Source organism: Pseudorca crassidens, chromosome 16, assembly GCF_039906515.1.
Source record: "Pseudorca crassidens isolate mPseCra1 chromosome 16, mPseCra1.hap1, whole genome shotgun sequence".
Taxonomy (NCBI): domain Eukaryota; kingdom Metazoa; phylum Chordata; class Mammalia; order Artiodactyla; family Delphinidae; genus Pseudorca; species Pseudorca crassidens.
Genome location: NC_090311.1, coordinates 24,857,194 through 24,878,523, shown reverse-complemented (window position 1 = coordinate 24,878,523; position 21,330 = coordinate 24,857,194). Strand labels below are relative to the sequence as shown.

The window sequence follows — 21,330 nt, the reverse complement described above, 5'->3', positions numbered from 1 at the left end:
TGATCCACAGGGCGTTGCTCAGGTCATGATTCAGTCTTTTCAGTTGTCATCTTGTGCAGTCTTCAACGCCCAAATGCAGGACGTAAGTCCCGCGTGCCTTGTAGGAGGGTGCCTTCTTCTGTTTTACCTGCTTTTTCTTTGGCTCACATGTGCCTTTTCATTGTTAGCTTCATTTGTTGTAAATCTAGAAGATTGATAGATGATAATGTCAGTGACGACAGTAGTAATAACCTGACATGAACTTTATAGTACAGTATTCTTTGAAGAGTTCACATTTGATTCTCGTTGCCAACCCCTAATATAGGGATGGAGTGTATCTGTTTTACAGATGAGGAAATCGAGGCACAGAAGACTAAGTGATTTGCCTAAAGTCACAAAAGAGATTAGTGGTAGAGCTGGAACTAGAACACTTCTACTACAGTGTTCTTTTTTCTGTCTATACCACCACAAATTTTAATCTGAGATTTTCACCTTTTTCAAGAAATATCTTCTCAATAGTATTTTATGAACTTTGCACATGTGAGAAATTGAATGCTGTGGTTAGATTTTTATCTTCGTGTGAAGTGACATTTTGATTGCCTATATGTTTATGTAGATGTTTTAATTATGGATATGGTCAGAAAAGCCATGTTAAAAGTGGTGATTTTAGTTCCATTTAGTTTTCCCTGTTCAAATTGTCCATAATGAATGGTGGGTTGCTATTCTCCATGTTGCAGTTTTAAATTAAGTCTGGAGTTCCAGGCTGTATTCTTTCTCACAGTTTCTATAGGGAAATGACTAGCTTATTTAACACTGTAATTTTTGTTTGTGATGTTTGATATACACAACTGGAGTAGATAGAATACAGCTTGATTTCAACCCCTCCTTCCCCCTCCTGAAATTATTTATTTATTTATTTATTTATATTATTGTCAGCCATTGGACTCTATAGTTTTCTGAAAGAGTAGTCAAAATGTTAATTATTTTTTGACGAGAGGGAGAAATTATGAATTACGAACACTTTTCTGATCATTACCATTTTTAGCTTTTAAGTTAAAGTGACCAGATGATGTACAAATAGTGCCACGTATCATAACCCTTTCTTAGAGTTTTCTAGAACCCAAAGCTGTATTTTTAATGTTCACAGTTATCTGACTAATAGGATAAGATTCCTTATCAGAATTAAAACTTGTACATTTAAAGAACACTCATTTTACAATTTCTGTGTCCATTTTGAAATTGTTACTCTTAGTGATCAAATTGATCTGTTATTATTTTTTTAAATGAGTGTAATTTGTGCAGTCTTTTTGGAATGTAAGATCACTTTTCTTTTAGATCCTAAGAGTAATTTCTAATTACAGATTCCACTGTGAATGTATTATACTTGGCTTTTGAAGTTAGGAAATTTAATGAAAGCTCAGTGATATTAAACTTTCATTTCTTTTGTGGTAATAAAATATATTAATGTGTAAGGGACCTTTTCGGTAGTTTTTGGCCTTAATATAAAAAAAAATCAAATGTGCAGTATTCTTGACTGTGTAATCATCCACACTCTGCTTGATTCTTCAAGTCCATAGCTCTGTAAGGCAGCTGGTGTCTTTGCAAACTCTGATGGTTAGGAAACGCTTCCATACATTGCCTGCCTTGACCTGTTGATCTTTATTTACCTTCTGGAGCAGCACAGTGCTAGTTCTGCCCGCTTCTGTATAACAATCTTAGCTCCTTTTTCCTCATATACTGGCCGCTTCAGGGCATGCTTTTGTAGTTCCTTGTCATTCATTTTGAGTCTTGATCTCTGGACCCTTATTCCTTGCTTTGAGTTCTCTGTGGCTTACTTTTGAACTTTTCGAAGTATGTTACTAAGGGAAGGGACCCACTACTCTTTATATGGGCTGACAGATAAAACCAATTTGGGACCAATAGAGTGGAAACTCCTCGAAGGCAGTACTGTCTTTTATTAATTTTAGTAACCCTGTAAGTAGTACAGTCCCCAGCATTTACTAAGTGCTTAATAAAGGTTTTCTTTGACCTGAACTCTTATCTTGTTTAATTTAGACATAAATATAATAATATGACCAAAAACTGCATTGACAAGAAATCACGTTCACTTTTTTAGTGGCACTGGCTTATACAGTTGACCCTTGAACACCTCAGGTATTGGGATGCTGACCTTCCGCGCAATTGAAAATTCACATACAGTTTTACAGTTGGCCCTCCGCATCTGTGGTTCCACATCTGGACATTCATCCAACCATAGAATGTGTAGTACTGCAGTACATACTTAGTGAAACACTCCACGTTTAAGTGGACCCACACAGCTCAAACCTGTGTTGTTCAAGGGTCCACTGTGTTTACCTTTTTTAGTTTCATGTAAATATTTATTTGCCCCATCTTTTACACTTGATTTTTTTGATAAATATAAATGTAATATTTTTATTTATGATAATCTGGACCCATTATTTCTGTCCACACAGATATTTTTTAAAAGTTCTTTATGCAAACTAGTGGTAAAAATGTTGAACAAAAGAAAACTTTTGATATATCTGCAGGTTATATTGTTTATTAAACAAGTTTGCACATAGAAATTTCACAGTGAAATTAGAGAATCAATTTAATTTTTATTACAAATGATATTTACTGTAGGAAAAGAGAAGCTTGACAACTTACTTTGTTACAACTGCTTATAAGATAGGATGGGGATTTTTGCATCTCTTTAAATAAAGCTCAAAAGCCTTATTCTAGATAGTTGAATTTAAATATTCATTGAGTTTTTATTTTTTTCTTTGCTGTGATAAAGCGATGTAGGTGACTGTAGTCAAGTTGGCAGTTGTAAATTTTTTTTGTATAAATTTGCTCAGCATTTATTATATCTACGGAACTGACAACTTGCGTGATATTTTTGTTTAACGACACATAAGTACATTTCCTGTCCCCAGTACATAAGACCATAGCTCAATAAATACAAAAGTACATGTTATTCCACTTGCAACTGGCAATTGTATTTTATAGAGACAGTTTATTAGTCTTATACAGTAGCAACTGTATATTTGTATTTATGCTAAAATACAAATCATGATGTAGATGAAACAGCAGCATTTGTGACAACAAACAGGATGTCATGGATGGTAAGACCTGATTCTCACCTCCAGAGAAACAGTAGTAAGACAAGCATCTTGAGGAGCACTGCTGACTCACTCTTTGTGCACCGAAGACCAGGCTGGTAGTGATCTAGATCCTGTCAGACTCTGTCCAAGGCCTAAAAAATAGTTCCAAAATGGATCTTGAGGTTTTATATCTCTTAGATGTGCAAGAGGAGGGATTATAGGTGAAGTGCTGCTCAACCCCAAATTTCTAAATCTATACTCAAATTGATCAGAATACCCTTGAGCTGATCACAAACTGCTGTAACAGCCAAGAGGGGGATGGAGAGCCAAATGTTTACTGGCAAAATTTGCATTTCTTCAATTTGAGTATGCTTCCTTTCCTTCTGCAAATGTATAATCTAGCATAATGACCATAAGTCACTTCAACCTTCCCTTTCCTTACACAGTAATTGAAGGATTTTTTTTGAAAGTATAAGTTTGGCATTTGGGCAAAAATAGTATGTAGTCAGTAAATACTGTTGAATGAATGAGTGAATCCCTTACATGTTGGTAGAATTCTCTGATTATAAGGAATTTTGTTTGTAGAGTCATAAAATGTTAACTCATTTTCCTATTTCTAGTTCACATTTCTCTAGCAATGCATTATTTCTCATTAAATCCTTAAAGTATTGTTCTTTTTAGGCACAGGCTAAAGATACAGAATCTGTCTTTCTCTGTTAGTGTAGCCATGGTATGGCTTCGTCTTTATTAATAGAAAAATAGAGAGTTTAAAATCCCGATATGTTTTTCTTGTTTGCTCTTTATTGCCTCTCTTCCTGAAAGACATTTCTTGTTTATTCTTGTTTTGTCCACACTCTAGTGAAATGAATAGTCAGTTTTAGAAACTGTAAATTTATTTTTTTTCCCAAAGATGTAGGGCATTTTAATTATGAGTGGGTTATGGACTTCTTTTGTATGTGTTATTCTTAATAGTTTAGAATATTATGTATTCTAGTACTTCCTTTCTGGGCTTGAATTGGGTGACTAATACATTTATGTTATGTCTATACTATATAATTTTGGTGATTTTTAAATCTAGTTGACTTTAGAAACTTGGTTCAGAAATCTTGTTAATCACTAATATATACAGAGGTATAGATAAATGGATGTTTTGCTCAGTAGATACTTATTAACTGATGGTTAACTATGTCTAATAGGAACAAGAGTTTGTTCAGAAGCAACAACAAGAATTAGATGGCTCTCTGAAAAAGATCATCCAACAGCAGAAGGCAGAGTTAGCCAATATTGAAAGAGAGTGCCTGAATAACAAACAACAGCTCATGAGAGGTATATGAAATTATGCAGCATATGTATATATATATATCTCAAAACATTGCAGAGATATACCTTGGAAATTATTTGAATGTTTTCTTTTGCTAGAGTGGTAGAGGGAAAGATGAAGCAACTTAAATAAGAGGAAAATACTTTATAAAATTAAGAAATACTGCAATAGAAGTGAACATAAACATATAATCCTTAAAACATCTTTTTTGTCCAGATGATGGTAGAAATATACCTGAATAATTTTATGTACTCATTATGCCTTACAGTGTTGGTATACTTAAATTGGCTACATGATAGAATGGAATTTTAAGCACTTATTTCCCCTAACAAATACCTTATAGTTTTTTTCTTTCTCATTAAGATGATTAAATGGAATTTTGGTGTTGTGGGTAGGGCATTCTCTGTTTACAGGACATCAGAGCAGAACGGAAAGTGGTAATGGATATTATCTTTATGTTGGTAATATTGCATTTATAGCTCAGAATGTCCGTGTGTATTAATTAGTGTATTAGAACACTTGTATGTAAATATTAAAATGAAGACCAAAGTACATTAGTAAAAAGAGCAAAGTTACATTTTGAAATTGCTTTCTTCTTCTAGCTAGAGAAGCTGCAATTTGGGAGCTTGAAGAACGACACTTACAAGAAAAACACCAGCTGCTCAAACAGCAACTTAAAGATCAGTATTTTATGCAAAGACATCAGCTACTTAAGCGCCATGAGAAGGTTAATGAAAGGAAAATTTTTTCACTTTTTTGTTCATTTTAAAGTGTGCAGAGCTATTTATTTTTGAAACTTATATTTTTTACAGAATAAAGTTCAGGTTTCCTTTCTTTTATCCTAAAATTTCTTTGAAATTTGGAGTAATTAGTTGTATGTTGGTCACGATTGCAAACTCTTTTCTACAAATTCCAAGGAAGGTAACTAATTACAATGCTTAAAGACCTCTTATACATTATAATCTTCATCTTGTCTCTCAGAGTTAGCTATTTTGGCTCCATTTATGGTTCAGGTATCTTAAAAATGTGGACTCCCTATACTTAGTATACGAGAGTCAATATGAATCTCTTATTACTAATAGCTTATTTTTCTTATAAATTATTTTTTGCCTAGTATTTTGCTGGTTGGTATGCAACAAGGGAGAGAGTAATTTGGGGAGGCAACAGCAAAATGACATGTTTGAGCATACATGTGGGTACTGAGTATTATATCTACATCACTGGACTCTGAAACTTTCTTAGGAAACGGAACAAATGCAGCGTTACAATCAACGACTTATTGAGGAGTTGAAAAACAGACAGACTCAAGAAAGAGCAAGACTGCCTAAGATTCAGCGCAGTGAAGCCAAGACTCGCATGGCCATGTTTAAGAAGAGTTTGAGAATTAACCCAACAGCAACACCAGATCAGGATCGTGAAAAAATTAAACAAGTAAATAAGAAAATTACTCTCTTTAAGTTTAAAAGTTTTGAGTGGCCTTTAGGAGTAGCACATAATTGTGCTGTAAACATTTGGAGCTACCTTGGGCTCGCTGATGTTCACCATGGCTCTGTACACATATGGCATATACCAACTCAGTCTCCCCCAGGTGCTGGCCACGGAGAGCTGTTCTCTTCCACGCCCCACACCAGATCCAGGGCTAGGCTGGTCCTAAGACCAGCTCTGGGAATAAGATGACTTGGCCAGCTTTTCAGTCAAACGTGTGGTCTCACTATACTTCTACAGTCACAGATCCCACACGCAAATTAACTGAGGTCACTAAGCAGGTAGGAGGAAGAAGGTTTTAATCAGAAGTCTCTCTCCACCTCCCTACACTCCACCAAAGCCATGACGTAGACTCCAGCTTTGAGTCCCAGCATATTACTACTTGAAGCTTTAGTTTATTGTACTTTAAGCTTTGTTACATTCCCTAATTACACCTTTGGAAGATACAGAAATTACATTACTTGTTAACCATATTTATCTTTTGTTTTTCTTACTTATAGTTTGCCTCTCAAGAAGAAAAGAGGCAGAAAAATGAGAGAATGGCTCAGCATCAAAAACATGAAAATCAAATGCGGGATCTTCAGTTGCAGTGTGAAGCCAATGTCCGAGAACTGCATCAGCTGCAGGTTAGCTGCAGAAGCATGAATGCAAAGATGGTACTAGATGCACAGTACAGGTGGCTGGTTTTGAGGAAATAATAGCTACTCAGAGGAAGCTGCACATTGCTTGTGAAGATGCTGGGATTTAAAGGTTTTCTTTCCTCTGTAGACCCAAAGGAAGATCAGTTTAGTATCGCAGGCACTTGTTTAGAACTTACACAGCCGTGATTAGTATAAACATGAAGCTAATTTATGATATAAGAAGTTGCATCTTTCGGGCTTCCCTGGTGGCGCAGTGGTTGAGAGTCCGCCTGCCGATGCAGGGGACGCGGGTTCGTGCCCCGGTCCGGGAAGATCCCACATGCCGTGGAGTGGCTGGGCCCGTGAGCCATGGCCGCTGAGCCTGCGCGTCCGGAGCCTGTGCTCTGCACCGGGAGAGGCCACAACAGTGAGAGGCTCGCGTACCAGTAAAAAAAAAAAAAAAAAAAAAAAAAAAAAAAAAAAAAGAAGTTACATCTTTCAAAAGTACTATTGAGAATTTTTAGTGTATTTTGCAAAGAAGATGAACAAAGTTTTAAAAATGATGTAGGCATTTTTTTATCATTCTGAATTTAAAATTTCTTTTTATTTAAGGAGAAATAGTTCATTTTCTTCAAGGTTTTTGAAAAAGGTGATAAGTATATGAGAATTCTTTTCCTAAGGAATTTAAACATTACTTTAGAGAGGACTGTTTTTGAACCTTACCTGGAGTATGCAGCTCTCTAATATAATATAACATAATATAATGTATTGTAATGTAATATAATTTCTAAAATGTTTACAGTTTCAGAGTAGTGTATACATTGTGGATATGCTACATATTTGCTTAATTTACTAGAGTGGAATAGTTTCTAACCCCATGTTCTGGTACCATTGGATAACATGCTTGCAAGTTGCCCTCTGAAGTGTCAGTTTTGTGAGTAAACCTTCTTAGAAGGAAAATCAGGATCAAACTACTTCTTTCTATTCAAGTTCTTTTCATATGGATAACAGATCTAGCCTCTAAACTTGCAAAAATGAAGTTATGACTCTTTTCATAATTCTTGGCCTTCGGTTGTTAGAGGAGAATTTCAACCTCAGTAATAGCTTTATGTTTAATGAATACTTTATTATTTTGGAAGATAATTGTATTTGTGAAAAATTGCTAACTTGATCTGAAATTTTTTAAATCCAAACTTTATTTGCAGAATGAAAAATGCCACCTCTTGGTTGAGCATGAGACTCAGAAACTAAAGGAGTTAGATGAGGAACACAGCCAAGAATTAAAGGAATGGAGAGAGAAATTGAGACCTAGGAAAAAGGTAATTTTAAAAGCTTTAATTAAAATATACTTGCATTCATCCATCCCTCCATCCTCCCAGCTATTGGCTCTTTACCTAATATGTGTCAGGAGCAGTGTCAGGGACAAGAGACACAGAGATGAAGAGTCAAAGTCCCTGTCCCCGAAAGGTTCAGAATCTAGTTGACAAGCCGTTGCAGATCAGTAGCAGCATTTGTCTGAAGGAGATAAGCACAAGATACAGAGCAGAGGAGCACAGTGTGCCAGCAAAGGAGGAGGAGTGCATAAGTCTGCTCAGGGAAGTCAGGAAGGGTCAGAGAGGAGATGCCTTGTAAGCCAGGTGAGGCTTGTTAGATGAGTAAGAGCTTGCTAGGAGGACAGACAGATTGGAGTGGAATGGGGGCAATTTAAGCACAGAAAAGAGAATGAGTGAAAATAATGTGTACAGGAATCATAAGTAGCTCCCTATCATTGTAGCATTAGAGGGAGTATGTGCCTGTGTGTAGGCATTAGGGAGGGAGAGAGGGAAGGGATGACAGCTTTGTCTGGATGGGTCGACTGGAGCCAGATTACACGGCCCTTGTGTGCTGTGTTAATTGACAATTTAGTAAAATAGAGATGGCTTCCTACACCGCGCCAGCCAGCCAGCCAGCCAGCCAGCCAGCCAGCCATCTAGCCATCTTCTTTGTTTGCACTTGACTCCCTGCTAGCCTGGTCCAACTGGTCAACCATTTCAACTCTGTCTTTGCTATTACTATATGATTCTCTCTCTTTGCCAACTGTCAAACTTAAACCTTTATTTTCTCTTGGGCTTCCTGCCTGCTATACATTTCAACGATTCCTTTCTTCCATTCACCCAATGGGTTAATCAAAGAAATATGTATTTAGCACCTACCATGTGCTAATAGTGTGGCTTTTTAACTTGAATTTTGTTTTTTGTTACATTTTTGAATAGGTAGTTCATTCATGTGTTTCTGCATTCAAAGGGTACACAGAGGGGTGAAAGTGAGAAGTCCCTTCTCCAGTTCCTCCTTTCACCCTTTGCAGTCTAGCTTTTGCCTCAAATTCCTCCCCAGTTGAATTGGTTGACAGTGGTCACCAGTGGCATTATCTACCTGTTCTTCTTAAAAATCTTCTTAAAATTTTTTTCTCACCTGACTTTTGTGACATACTCTTTTCTTTCTCTGTGCTCTTTCTTTGTCATCTAGTCACCGGAAATGTAGACATTTTCCAGTTTTACACTCTTACCTCTGCTCTTTATCTTGATGATCTTGTAGATTGTCATGGCTTCAGCTGCATGTTTAAGGACAATTCCAAAACTTGTATAGAACATGAATTATAAAGTCATACAGGTCTGGGTTCAGATCTCAGTGCTGACACTGATTAATTTTGTCTCTTAACACTTCTGAGCCCAGTTTTCCTCATTTGTAAAATGAGGATGTTACTACCTCCCTAATTGGGGTTGTTAAGACAGTTAACGGAAGTGATGCGTGTACAGTACTTGTCCCAGTACTTGAGATGTGGTCAGGATCCAGCAAATGGTTGTTATGGTTATTATTTTATTGTTTTTATTATCAGTTCGTGCTCTCAGCTCTCATTTTCCATATGGATGTTCCATTCCTCCTCATTTCATTCATTCTGTCCCATTGTCATCTCATCAAAGGTTTCTTTTTTTGATGACTGTATATAAAATATAGCTTCAATGCCTACCTCGAACACTCTCTATCCCCTCAACCTTTCTTTGTTTTTCTTCATAATATTCATCACCACCAGACACATTTCTTTATTGTGTGTCTTCTCCCACCAGGATGTAAGCTCCTTGAAAGCGGGGACATTATCTCGTTGTTCACTGATATATACCCAGCTTCTGGAACAATTCCTGCACATTGTAAATGATCAGTACATACCTGTTGAATGTTGTTGAACGTTGACTAAAGATTGTAAACTCAGTGGAGATAAAACTAAACTCAAAATCTTTTTTCTTTCATCTCCATCTCATCTTTCCCCCCCTCTCCAGTCCTACCCACCATCAGGTGTTCTTGCTAACATTTCTGTTCTCTTAACTGACATCTAGGCTAGAAACCTGAATTACCTTTCATTTCCATCACACCCCACGTTCAATCAGATGACAAATAATTTTGACTCTTATTTCATAATATTTCTCTTTCCCTTTACTGTCTTCCTACTATTGGCTTAAAATTGTTCAGTAATGTCCTAATGGTCCTTCTGGTCTCTTGTTCCCTTTCCTCCTACTTGCCTGCCATCACCAGAGTGTTTATCCTCAAGAGCATCTCTGTTACTGTCATAGTGGTGTTGATAAACCATCAGTTCCAACAGAGTAGAATGTAAACGCCTCACTTTGACTTTGAAGCCTTCATAGTGCCACACTTTGCCCATATCAGCCCTTCCAGCTTCGTCTCCCACCAGCCACTTTGTTCCCGGTTCATGTTCCAGTGCTGGGTATAGTCACCGCTACTCACAGCAACTCCACAGTTTCCTGCCTCTGTGCGTTGTTTCAGCTCACTTTGTCTGGCGTGTCTTCCCCATCCTGTCTGTCAAATTCTTATCTTTCCTTTGAAACTAAGCTCATGGTGTTCCTCTTCTGAGAAACCTTCCTATACTTCCATCTTTTCCTGTACTTTGTATTTTTACAGCAGTACTTCTCCTGAGTCACTTGTCCACAAAGTAATTGATACCTCAGATATTTATCAAGCACTTACTATATTTGTTCCATATTGTGGGGTTGTAAAGATGAATCTGGTTTAGGTGTTACCTTCAAACAGTTTATAGTTCAATGTGAAAGAAAAGACATGCACGTCAGTAATCAAAATAAAAAAACAGAAAATGGTAAGTTCCATGTGGAAGAGATGGTTAATATCAATAGTTAATAACAGGTGCCGTCTGTTGAGTACCTAGTGTGTGCTCAGTACTTTATTACCACATTTAATCCTCTCATAGCAACCCAGTCGAAGTAGATGGTATTATCGCTGTTTCATAGCAGAAGAATGAAATGATTCTGTAATATAGAGAAGTTAAGTAATTACCCCCAAGTTATCCATTCATGTGGCTGAGCCAGGACTTGAACCCTGGGCTGGCTGTACAGCCTGTGGTCCTAGCTGTTGAGCAGTCTCTTCTCCCTTAGGATAACAAAGTCTTTGGGGCAAATAATTTTATCTGGGCTGTCAGAGTAAATTCTGTTTTTAATACCAGTGCATAATTTCTTTTTCTCTTCCTTTTTAAGACACTGGAAGAGGAGTTTGCTAGGAAACTACAGGAACAGGAAGTGTTCTTTAAAATGACCGGGGAGTCTGAATGCCTTAACCCATCAACACAGAGCCGGATTTCCAAATTCTATCCTATTCCTAGCTTGCATTCCACTGGATCGTAACAATGGGAAGCATTCTGTGGTTGGGTTTGTCTTCTTAAGTATGTCATTCTGTTCTCTTCATCTTCTGCCATAGTCTGTATCAGAGAGCTCACGAAGACAATCACCTGCCTCACCTTCCAGATGTTTTTTTGTTTGTTTTGTTTAGCAAAGATAAAGGGAAAGGCACTAAGACAGATGCTGGGCCATGCTGGCAAAGTAGCATCTTGCAGTAATTCCCTAAGGTGATTTTTGTATATAATCTTAAAAATTGTGTTGTTTAGATACTGTTACCTGAAAAACTGGTAGAGAGATAATGTTTAAAGTTATTTAAAAAAACCCTGTTACGTCACTTAAGTATTACTAAATATCTTTTTTCCTGACTTAACTTCTCAATGATGCCTAAAATCTATAGTTGAAACTGCTGTAGAGAGTTGGATTAATTTTTTGGTGTATCAGCTCTCATGAAAAAACTATGAGTTGCTCAAAATATGATATTGATTCAGTAAATAAATCTGTTACCTTTAAATGTTAGCATCAAACTCTTTTAAAAGAGAAAAATTATTTCAATAATTTGTCTAAAATACTTACCTGTTTAGACATGAGCTAATAATTAAGGGTGCTAGTTTTATTAAAATAGTGCCTAAAACACTAAATTTCAGTTGAGTCTAAAATTGCATTTCCTTTTTTGATTCAACAGGGACAAAACACCCTTAGCATTAAGCATTATTGTTTTTTAAATCTTGCTCCTATTACCAATTGATAGAAATTTTCATCCTAAAGTATATGTTGTACAAAGTTGGAAAGATGAAAAAAATAAACGGTAGCTTTTAGATGTCCAAATTGGAAATGTAAAACTCACCAAATTAAAAAAAATACAGATATAGCTATCTCAGCTTATTTCCTAAAATAATACATGAGCTGGTTAAATGAATTCTCCCATCTTAGCAAATTCTGTTTAAAACTGTTGGAGGCTGGCAGGCTCTGAGTTATATTTATGAATATATTTTTATGAAATTAATCTTAAAAGAGGCATTTGTTCAGAATAGTTTTTAAGAATTTAAAATATTTAGGCAAATATCAGAAATGACTTTTCTTTGTTTTGAGATCAAGTCATTTATATTTTGGTTTTGTTTTGTTCCATGTTTAAATTATTTACTTTGATTTGAGTGGGAAAAGCCTGAAACCTTTATCGTGAGGGTGCTGATACGTGTAATTATTAATGAAATGTTCACTCTAGTCCCTTTTGAGGGTTAGAATTTCAAGCACGTGTCAGCTCGAAACAGTATTACAAACCGTATTTCGGGTGTGAGACAGTCCATTTGTAGACGAAGCTTGCTGCCTGCCATGTGCGCCTGTTCTGTCATGAGTGCCAGGTACCAAATTGTAGAAATTTCAGTTTTTAGTTATATTACATTTGAGGCTCGTGAAAAATGCAAATGCAACTTTGTGGGAACACTGATTCATGTTAAGAAAATGTAAATATCTGTAGCACTTTCTTGCAGTTAATTTGAAAACTTTGAATGCTGAACCTTATTTTTTCAGTGGTTTAGATGATTTAAAAATGCATGTGATTTTAATTTTGTAATTGTTTTGACAAGCATAATTTACTTGGACAACTTTGTAGGTAGCCTTAACTTCTGGCCAAGTTTGTTTTTTATATAAATATATATACATATATATATATTATGTATGGTTGTAAATTCATACACTTATCACATGAATGTGTTACTGTATACGAAACTCTTTTAATGCTTTATTCTCAAATGCTGGGTTGAAAAATGTTTTGAAAGACTTTTAAAATATATATCTTTATAAAGTAATGTTCAGGGTGATGATGGAAATTGTTTATATTGTTATGATAGAAATGACAGTATAATGTTACCCAGTGTATTTAATGATTTATTTGAAGAGGGAGAGAGGAAGAAGGTTCTCATACCACTTTCTCCTTTGAAATTTTCAGTTTATTGGCTTTTTAAAAATTAATACTTCAGGCAGTGGACATTTTTTCAGTATCGTTTAAAGGATATCCTGTGTGCTGAATAGTTTATGGCACATAATTAATTTGGTCTGAATATTTGGTTCTTTTTCTTCCTTTCAAGTTGACAGAGTATTGAATAAAGAGACTCAGAGTAGAACGATTGACACGCTGGTAAGTTTGTTAGCACCTCTTGCATCTCCCGTAAAACTGCCCTTTGGATTCCTTGTTCACGCTCGAGTTCTCTTTCAAAAGTGACCAGACCATGTGCATGTAGGAGCAGGACTACAGAATGATATTCATGTAGAGGTAAAAACCTTCATTTTAATACTTAAAGTTACATAAATCTTTTCAAATGGTATTTTGTTGTATAGACCATGCTGTTTGTACCCATCCCTGCCCACTTCTTGCTGTAGGCCCTGTATTCACGTACAGAAGTGTGAGCCTTCTCTCTTGCATGAAGTGTAGGTGGGGGGTTGGGGAGGGACACAGACATCTTTGAAATCAAAGAGTGCAGTCAAAGGCATTCCTGAGTTGGTGGTTTTGTTGCTGTGGCAGAATGTGCTATGAAATGCATTGAAGAAGTTCTCCATGTGTGCCCCCTAATTACTCAGCCTCCCCTCCTCTCCCTGCGTGCTGTGGACACGCCAGGCCACCACGCTTCTGCAGGTCTAGCTCATGGAGCTCGTTGCACCAGGTTGCCTTTCCTAGTCCTGTCAATCCATGGTCGGGTGTGAATTGCTGAATTAGCCGCCATACTATGTGGACTCACAGTTAAGCTTTTTCTTACCGTTTTCTATGGGGAAGCTATAGGGTGGGTAAGGAGGAAATTTGGAGTGCTTATACCTTGCTGAAAATGTTGAAACTTTCCTGTGACAGGATACAGCAAATTGTAATTAAATATAAACCAGAACCAGAGCTACCTCTAAGTAGTGTTTCCTCAAGCACAAAGCTCTCAGGCATATGAGACCCACTGTGATGGAGGGTCTCTGATTTCTTGAGCATCAGTGAGTTTCAGAAGTGATTGTCTTTTGTAGTCTCCTAGTTCCCTTGTAACTACACACTTTTTTCCCCATTCCACACTGTGCTTAAATGACAAAGACTCTTCTGAGAAGCCAAATTCTGTCAAATGATTAGCTAGAGATATTGTTGATTACAGGGAAATGTAGAGCTGTGAGGCGGAGGCGGCGAGCTCTGTAGTTCCAGTTCTAATAGGCTTCTGGTTGAATAAATCAGTTCTTTCCTGGGAAATGATCTTTTATAGGAAATGGGATATTTTAAATGCTTTTCTTAAGTTGAAGGCACAACAGTTAATGCCACTACTGTTGCTATCCTGTGGCTGACATGGTTTTGATACAGCTTTAAAACTTCTGTTACCAAGCTTGGGGTAGAATGTGATACCAGTTTTAAATGTTGGCTGTAGCTTTTTGTAATCCTTCTCTGATTTGCAGTGTAATAACTTCACAAGCTAAATTTTCAGAAAGAATTTTGTTTCAGAAAATGCCTCTTGTCTGTTTGGGAGCAACATGTCTTTTCAATCATGGGGCTGGCAAATGAAAAATAAAGTTATTTCTTACTCTACTCTGGGAAGCAGTCTTTTATTGGGACTGTTTGAGACTAGATTGTCCTCTGTGAGAACATTTTGTAGCATTTTTTAAAATCCTAATTATATTTTAAAACTCGCAGTCCTCCAGATCTTCTGACCCGTCAGACTTACTAGCATTCCAGACCATCTGTAGTCATCACACACAAGAGGGTCCTTTTTACTGGTAACTTGGGACTGGTAACTGGTCTTTCATTGCCCAAACCCCGCCTTTGGGTGGTACTTAAAATATTTCCATCGACATATGTATATATACCTTTTTTTAATGTCCTTTTTTCCCCTTGGAATGGATTATTTTTCTCACCAAACATTTCACAAACTGTGACGTCACTTCTGCTAAAAACAACCTCTTTTCATCATTCACGCAAGATTCAGTAGACATACTAGGCTGACCATTTGGCACGTGGTCAGTTTGGATGGAGGGAGGCACAGCATGTCATTTTCTAATCCAGGAGCATTGCATACTGTGGAGCTCATGCTTGACTTTTTTTTTTTTAATGAAACAAAAGAGGCTAAGATCCACCGCCATCCAGCTGAGGACATATCTCATCTGGGTTCTGTCCAGAGAAGCTAGCGAGTTTGGGCTTTTACCGTATTTCTCTTGGGCATACGATTCTATGAAGACTTTGGGATAGCTTGGATAGGCAGATCTCATAACTAGGACAAAACTCAAAAGTCTGGTTAATCAAGGTAAGAATCATTAAAGGGGATATAATACTTGAGCTTCTAAAGCTACTATTACAAAAACAAATTGAGTCAGCCTTTAGGTAAAACTAACATATGAGAAAGGCACGATGCGTTCATTCATTATACATAAGTTTTCATTAGACAGTAAAATGTCAAAATTAACCGAAAATGTTTTCCTCCTTTCCCTCTTTCTTTTCCTCCTTTCCTTTCTTCCTTCCTTCTTCCCTCCTCCCCTCCCTTCTTTTTTTTTTTTTTTTTGGTTAGATGGATCACATTAAGCATATTAAAAAAGAAAAAACCCTTTAATTGGAAATTTTGCAATTGAAATGACTCATCTAATAGACCACGTGAATATTTGTAGACATTGAAAAGTGCAATAAAACCAACTGCGCCCAGTCCCCCATGCATTTCCTAAGTGCAGAGCAGGGGTGCCGGCTTCCGGTGTCAGGCAGTCTGCTCTCCCTCCCCTCCCCTCCCCTTCTTTCCTCCTTGCCCCCTGCCTTTCTCTTCCTATTGGCTGCAACCTAGTTCAGTGTAACATACTATCAACTCTAGCGTGGACCTATGGAGACAGATCATAGCTGCAGTCAAACTTCCTAAGTGGGAATGTGATACATAGAAATACTAGTAGAAACCCTGTCACCACCTCACGGGAAGTGGATTTCTTAAGTTTTTTCAGCTGAGAGTTTTGTCTATGACTAGAGAATGCAGAGTGAAGAGAGGAGAGAGGAGGTGAGAGCACAGCCTTGCAGCGTTGACCAGAACAGTCCCATCACGTGGCTCCCAGGAAGGCACCCCCCCCCCCAATCCCATCTTCCATTTCCTGGGCTCATTTTTAAGGTGAAGCTCAAGGGCTCCTGAAACAACTTTTATGTACCTGGCTTTCCTAGGCTGGGGCTTGAACTCAGTGTTAAAGAAGCCGAGGAGCTCAGGCCTGGACAGCAGGGAGGCCAGCTTCATCCTCCCACACTGCATGCGGCCACTGTTGGGTCTACCCCGTGAAGCTGTTTCAGACTGTGTACCTTGGACTGAATTCTACATACATATATTTTGCTCCAGACTAAGATAAGGGTTCTAGTTGCTGTGCTGCCTCAGTAGGACAGTGAGATTCCAGCTTTTACCCTCTGGAGAGGTCTTGACATAAGCGCCATAAGCCACTGCGAGAACTGGTCCAGGCGGCTGTTACGCCAAGGGTCGCTCATGGCTTGACGGCGATGCTTCTCCTTCTCCGGCCAGCATAGACTTGGTCACCTAGAAGTTGGAAGATGAATGGGAAGTTAGAAAATGTCCTGTGGTCTGTGGGGACTTCCGCTTGGGTAATTACAGTAACTGTGACCACTACAAAACCGGCTTGAAAGATGAACTCTTCTGTAAGACTGTCAACTGATTGAAATTGATTACCCTATTTCATTACCAGCCTGGTTCTCCTTTTCCTCCCTGCATTGACATTCTTCTTCCTTTCTCCCTGGCTGTTCATTTGATAGTTACACAAAGTATGCTGTTGCCAGTACCTGCCTTTCGTAGCTGGCATTTGCCTAAAATTTTCAGGCTTGCTCTGGAACACGTGGCCTGCTTCCCAGCACTCCAGGAACTGTGGCAAGTGAGGCTTACCTTTGTCTCCTCTTTCTCCCTTGTGTCCTCGAGGGCCGGGTGGCCCAGGCTGACCTGGTGGCCCAGCAGGGCCCCTCTCACCTAGGAGGACAGAAGGGGGCACGGCTAAGCGAGGCACAGTGCAGGGCCTGAAGGAGCTGCACATGTTCCCAGCACGGCGCTGGCAAGGGAGCTGCTTCCCACAAGAGGCAGTCGTTAACACGGGATCCTGGTGGCTGTTTCCTGCCACCACTTACCTTTGGGGCCAGGGATGCCCATCTCTCCCTTCTGCCCAGGGGGTCCTGGGATGGCTCCATACGCTGCAAGGGGGAAAAGCTGGCCTTAGACGAGAGCTCGTCCTGGGGCTTGGGAGGTAAAGTGATTCGTTCAGACTGACACAGGCAGGTGGTGGTAGAGTTTGGACTTGTAAGAAGAAAACGGTTCAGAATTTATCCGATTTTCAGCATCTCAAGTGTTAACAAGGTTTCTGGGGAGACTGGTTTCTGTGGAACAGACTACACGGCAAGTGAAGTGTTGAGAAAGTAATCGGGGCGTGCCCTTACTTCTGAAGAAGTCCATGAGGTCCTCGGTCACGTTGCTGTAGGCAGAGAAGACCTTGCTGATGCCAGGGGGCCCCTGGGGCCCAGGCCGGCCTGGTGGGCCCTGCACAGTGTAGGCCATCCCTTGGAGCAGGCCCTGACCTGTAAAAACCAGAGTGGTGGGCACAGGCAGCAGGGGTCACCTGGCACCCTCCTCACGGTGGGAGCGCGGTGCCCTCTGACTGGCTCCCATCCCAAACTCTTCTGTGCGGCAGCGAGGGAAGAGCCTCCTTAGTCTCCCCTGTTGACAGGCACGTCTCGCCTCCGTGGGCTTGTTTCACAGGCCTTTTACTGCATAGCTGTGCTGGTGAGCCGCCCGGGAAAGGCTTAGTCAACAGCCTTCCCTCAGCCCCACCAGAAAACCTTCATAGTCATATAGACTCTTCTGGGAAAACAAAGGACAAAGACCCCAGCATCTCTGTTCCCTGCAGCATAGGTTCCAGTCCCGACTGGGCCCCTTGAACTAAGCTTGTCTTCAGTCCCTGCCCGTCTGATTCCAGAACTGCTGTCCTCCTGGATGTGGAGATGCTCACATGCTCCCATAACCCCGCAGTGCTGAAGCCTACGTGTCCCCACTTACGCTGCAAGCTGTCAGACACCCGAACGGCCAGCTCGTTGTAATCCAGACCTCCAGCAAAGCTGGCCCCGAAACCACCGTCACCACCATACATGCCGCCTTCTGCCGCTGCCCCATAGCCTCGGCCCCGGCCTGTGTCCAGGCCAAAGGCTCCCCCTTCGCCCAGGGAGCCTCCGCTGGCTCCTCCTATGCCCGTGGAGGAGCTGTGGGAAGAGGCCCGACCGAGAGAAGAGGAGCTGCCGCCCCGGCTGTAGGAGCTGTCCGTGGACACCAGGCGGCTGTCCCCGGGGGGACCCTGGGGCCCGGGAGGACCCGGCGGGCCGACGATGAAGCCGCGCACGTCAGGGCCTGTGGGGAAGAAGCGGCATTAGTGGGAGCCAGGTCTGGGGGAGACAGAGCAGTGGGACTTGGGGGTGTCTCTCCCAGGGCCTCAGCACGCCTGACCAGGATGTGAACTCGCACCGAGCGGGAGCATGTGGGCTGGGAGGAAGCCGGGCTTCCTCGACCGACCAGGGCGGCTTATGTGTTTGGCCTCCAGTTCCCTTCAAGCCCCGCTGGCTGCCCCTCTCACAGGGAGAAGCCTGGTCTGGGAGGGGATGGAGGAGGGAGAGTGACGTCAGGGACACGCACTTGTGAGGTAGCTGATCAGCTCACTCCGGAAGTTGTCGCTGTTTTCAGCTGCGTATGTCACCAGAGCTCCTGAGACACCTGGGGGCCCTCGAGGGCCTGGGGGGCCAGGGGGACCAGGAGGGCCTGGGATGGATGACAAGCCAGCAGCTGAGCAGGGGGCAAGAGAAAGAAAGATCAGGGATCCCCTGCCAGGACCGCGGAACTCCCAGCCTGGGCCCGTCTGGAAGGAGGCGGTGAGGGAGGCCCCCACACGCGTGTCCCGTCCTCCCCTGGGGTGACTGCTCCCCGCTGCTCTCCACCCCCAGTCCCGGGCCTCATTCAACCCAAATCATATCCCTTCCCCTCAGCCCTTCTGCCGCTGGGAGTTGGGGCTGCCGGCTGGGCACCTGGTCACCTGCTGGCCCCTGAGTTCTCTCGTGACTTGGACGCATGGTGTCCCCCCACTTCTCCCCCTGCCAGGGCTGAAAGCACCTCAACGTCAAGTGTGTCCCCCTCCAGGGCCCCAGAGCCCGGCCCTGTACCCGCTCTAGGAGGACTGGTGCCTGGGCTGAGCCCTCCATGGCTGCCCTGGCTCAGACCCGCGGGAGCCCTGAAGGTCAGGCTGCAGCCCTCGCCTGCCTCACTCCTTACTCTGCAGGTAGGATGAGAGGTCCTCCATGCTGATGCTGGACCACGTGCTGCCTGGGAGCCCTGGTGGCCCAGGGGGACCTGGGGGCCCAACAATGCCTCTGAATTCAGACCCTGAGACACCAAGGAAGAGCAAGGATCGGTCACAGCCTGGGCCAAGGAGCTCTGCCGTCCACCCCGAAGCACTCCGTCAGATGGCCCTGCTCGGCCGTACCTTGGAGCAAGGAGAGGAGCTCCTCGTAAGATGTTCCCGGCAAGCCTGGGGGCCCTGGGGGGCCAGGAAGCCCAATGCTGACTCCGGAGCCTGAGGAACAAATCCCAAGTTGCGATGGATGCAGATCAGACAGGGAAGGGCAGATGGAAACACCGGGTCAGAGAGGAAGCCAGACAGAAGCAGCCTGAACAGAAGCGGAGGCTGGGATAGGGGCGAGAGGGGCAGCGGGAAGAGACCGGCAGAGGGTAACGGCGCCACGGAGGAGAGGCCCCAGGGCCGGGGACGAGTGCAGGTCAGAAGTGCCCACAGCCCTCCTCCTGCTGGGTGTGTGCGTGTGTGCATAGAGAAGTGTGCATGTGAGTCGTGTGCAGGACGGTGCCCGGGACACTCATCCTGGCCTCCCTCGCCCAGCTCCGTGACCTGCTCTGGGGCCACAGGTTTGAACAGCTCTGAAGCGCCCCCGCTCCCTCTGGGTTGGGTGCAGCCTGGCGGGAGAGGGCCAGGGGGCCATTTCCGGGGTGTCCCGCCCGCTGCCTGCCCCGCCACGGAGGCGGACACTCACTGGACATGTAGCTGAGGACGTGGCTGCTCAGCTCTGCGTAGTCCAAAGACTGGAGGGACCAACCTCCACTGGCTCCTGGTGGCCCTGGGGGACCCCGAGGGCCCATCAGGTACTGCCGTAGATATTGACGCACGTCATCCCCTGAAAGGAGAGGAGGCGCCGGTATGGACCACACGTCCAGCCTAACCTCCCCACAGACTGGCCCGAGTGACGTGTGAGCTGGGGGTTCTCAGACCCCCAGGGGGACATCAACAAGCTTCCGGGAGCTGAAGGGGCTCCTGCCCGGTTGCCTGGCCTTAGAGGGGAGAGCTGATGCCCCCTTTCCAGCTGGCTGCTGGGAGGGAGGAGGGAGTGGCTGCTGGGAGCGAGGAGGGAGTGGCTCCTTGTCCCAAGGGACCGCCAAGTGTGCCTGACAAGTGCGGCCAGGAGAGAGGGAAGGCACCCCACCCTCTAGCCCACCACAGCCGACTCACGCTGGAGCACAGCCAGGATGTCTTCAGAGGAGATGGAGGTGGAGGACGTGCTGATGCTGTACCCGGAAGCTGTGGGGAAGGAAACCGGTTACCCGCTTAGCTGGTACTGAAGCAACGCACTCATTACTCCAGAATCACAGACCCGGTCAACCAGCTGTTTCCGTTTGGGGGCAATGAATGCACGGGGGTGTTAGCAGGCTATTTATAATGTCTATATTTCTTAATCTGAACAAACCTTTTTTGAAGCTAGATTCGGCGGCCTGATTACCGTGAATTCAGCATTGAACATCACGTTCAGAAAAAGGGCAAAGCAAACAGCAAATTAAGAGACGAGACTCCAGGAATAACCGTGGACCCTGGGAGGAAGGTGTCATTACAGGGGCTGGGGAGAGGCTTACTCTGTAAGTAGCTCACGACGAGGCTGGCCAGCTCTGAGTAGTTGAAAGTCTCACCCGTGATGGTGGTGACAGGCCCGGGGGGACCAGGTGGGCCTGGGGGACCCTGAACTCCAGATAGATAAGACCTGATACTGTCACCTGCCAACAAAGAAATAAAGCAAAGTCAGGCTTGTCCCCAAGAGGGCGTGTCCTCCCCACAGAGGTGACCTGAAGTACTTGATG

At 42.5% G+C, this 21,330-nt stretch overlaps 2 protein-coding genes across 7 annotated transcripts in view; one reads left to right on the top strand and one right to left on the bottom strand.

Moving 5' to 3' along the window:
* The window catches only part of SLK (STE20 like kinase), a 57,094-nt gene extending 42,365 nt beyond the window's left edge, over positions 1-14,729 (top strand). For both annotated transcript variants that reach the window (XM_067709486.1, XM_067709487.1), the window contains 6 exons: positions 4,280-4,409; positions 5,007-5,131; positions 5,647-5,835; positions 6,390-6,515; positions 7,715-7,828; positions 11,048-14,729. In XM_067709486.1, the coding sequence (XP_067565587.1) occupies positions 4,280-4,409; positions 5,007-5,131; positions 5,647-5,835; positions 6,390-6,515; positions 7,715-7,828; positions 11,048-11,194 (831 nt within the window). In that variant the 3' untranslated portion in view covers positions 11,195-14,729. The remainder of the gene's footprint in view (positions 1-4,279; positions 4,410-5,006; positions 5,132-5,646; positions 5,836-6,389; positions 6,516-7,714; positions 7,829-11,047) is intronic.
* An 807-nt stretch (positions 14,730-15,536) lies between these two features.
* Positions 15,537-21,330, bottom strand: part of COL17A1 (collagen type XVII alpha 1 chain) — a 99,238-nt gene continuing 93,444 nt past the window's right edge. For all 5 annotated transcript variants that reach the window (XM_067709481.1, XM_067709485.1, XM_067709483.1 and 2 more), the window contains 11 exons: positions 21,109-21,246; positions 20,711-20,779; positions 20,238-20,378; positions 19,676-19,765; positions 19,465-19,575; positions 18,835-18,981; positions 18,208-18,552; positions 17,592-17,729; positions 17,286-17,348; positions 17,050-17,130; positions 15,537-16,689 (listed from right to left, as the gene is read on the bottom strand). In XM_067709481.1, the coding sequence (XP_067565582.1) occupies positions 16,637-16,689; positions 17,050-17,130; positions 17,286-17,348; positions 17,592-17,729; positions 18,208-18,552; positions 18,835-18,981; positions 19,465-19,575; positions 19,676-19,765; positions 20,238-20,378; positions 20,711-20,779; positions 21,109-21,246 (1,376 nt within the window). In that variant the 3' untranslated portion in view covers positions 15,537-16,636. The remainder of the gene's footprint in view (positions 16,690-17,049; positions 17,131-17,285; positions 17,349-17,591; positions 17,730-18,207; positions 18,553-18,834; positions 18,982-19,464; positions 19,576-19,675; positions 19,766-20,237; positions 20,379-20,710; positions 20,780-21,108; positions 21,247-21,330) is intronic.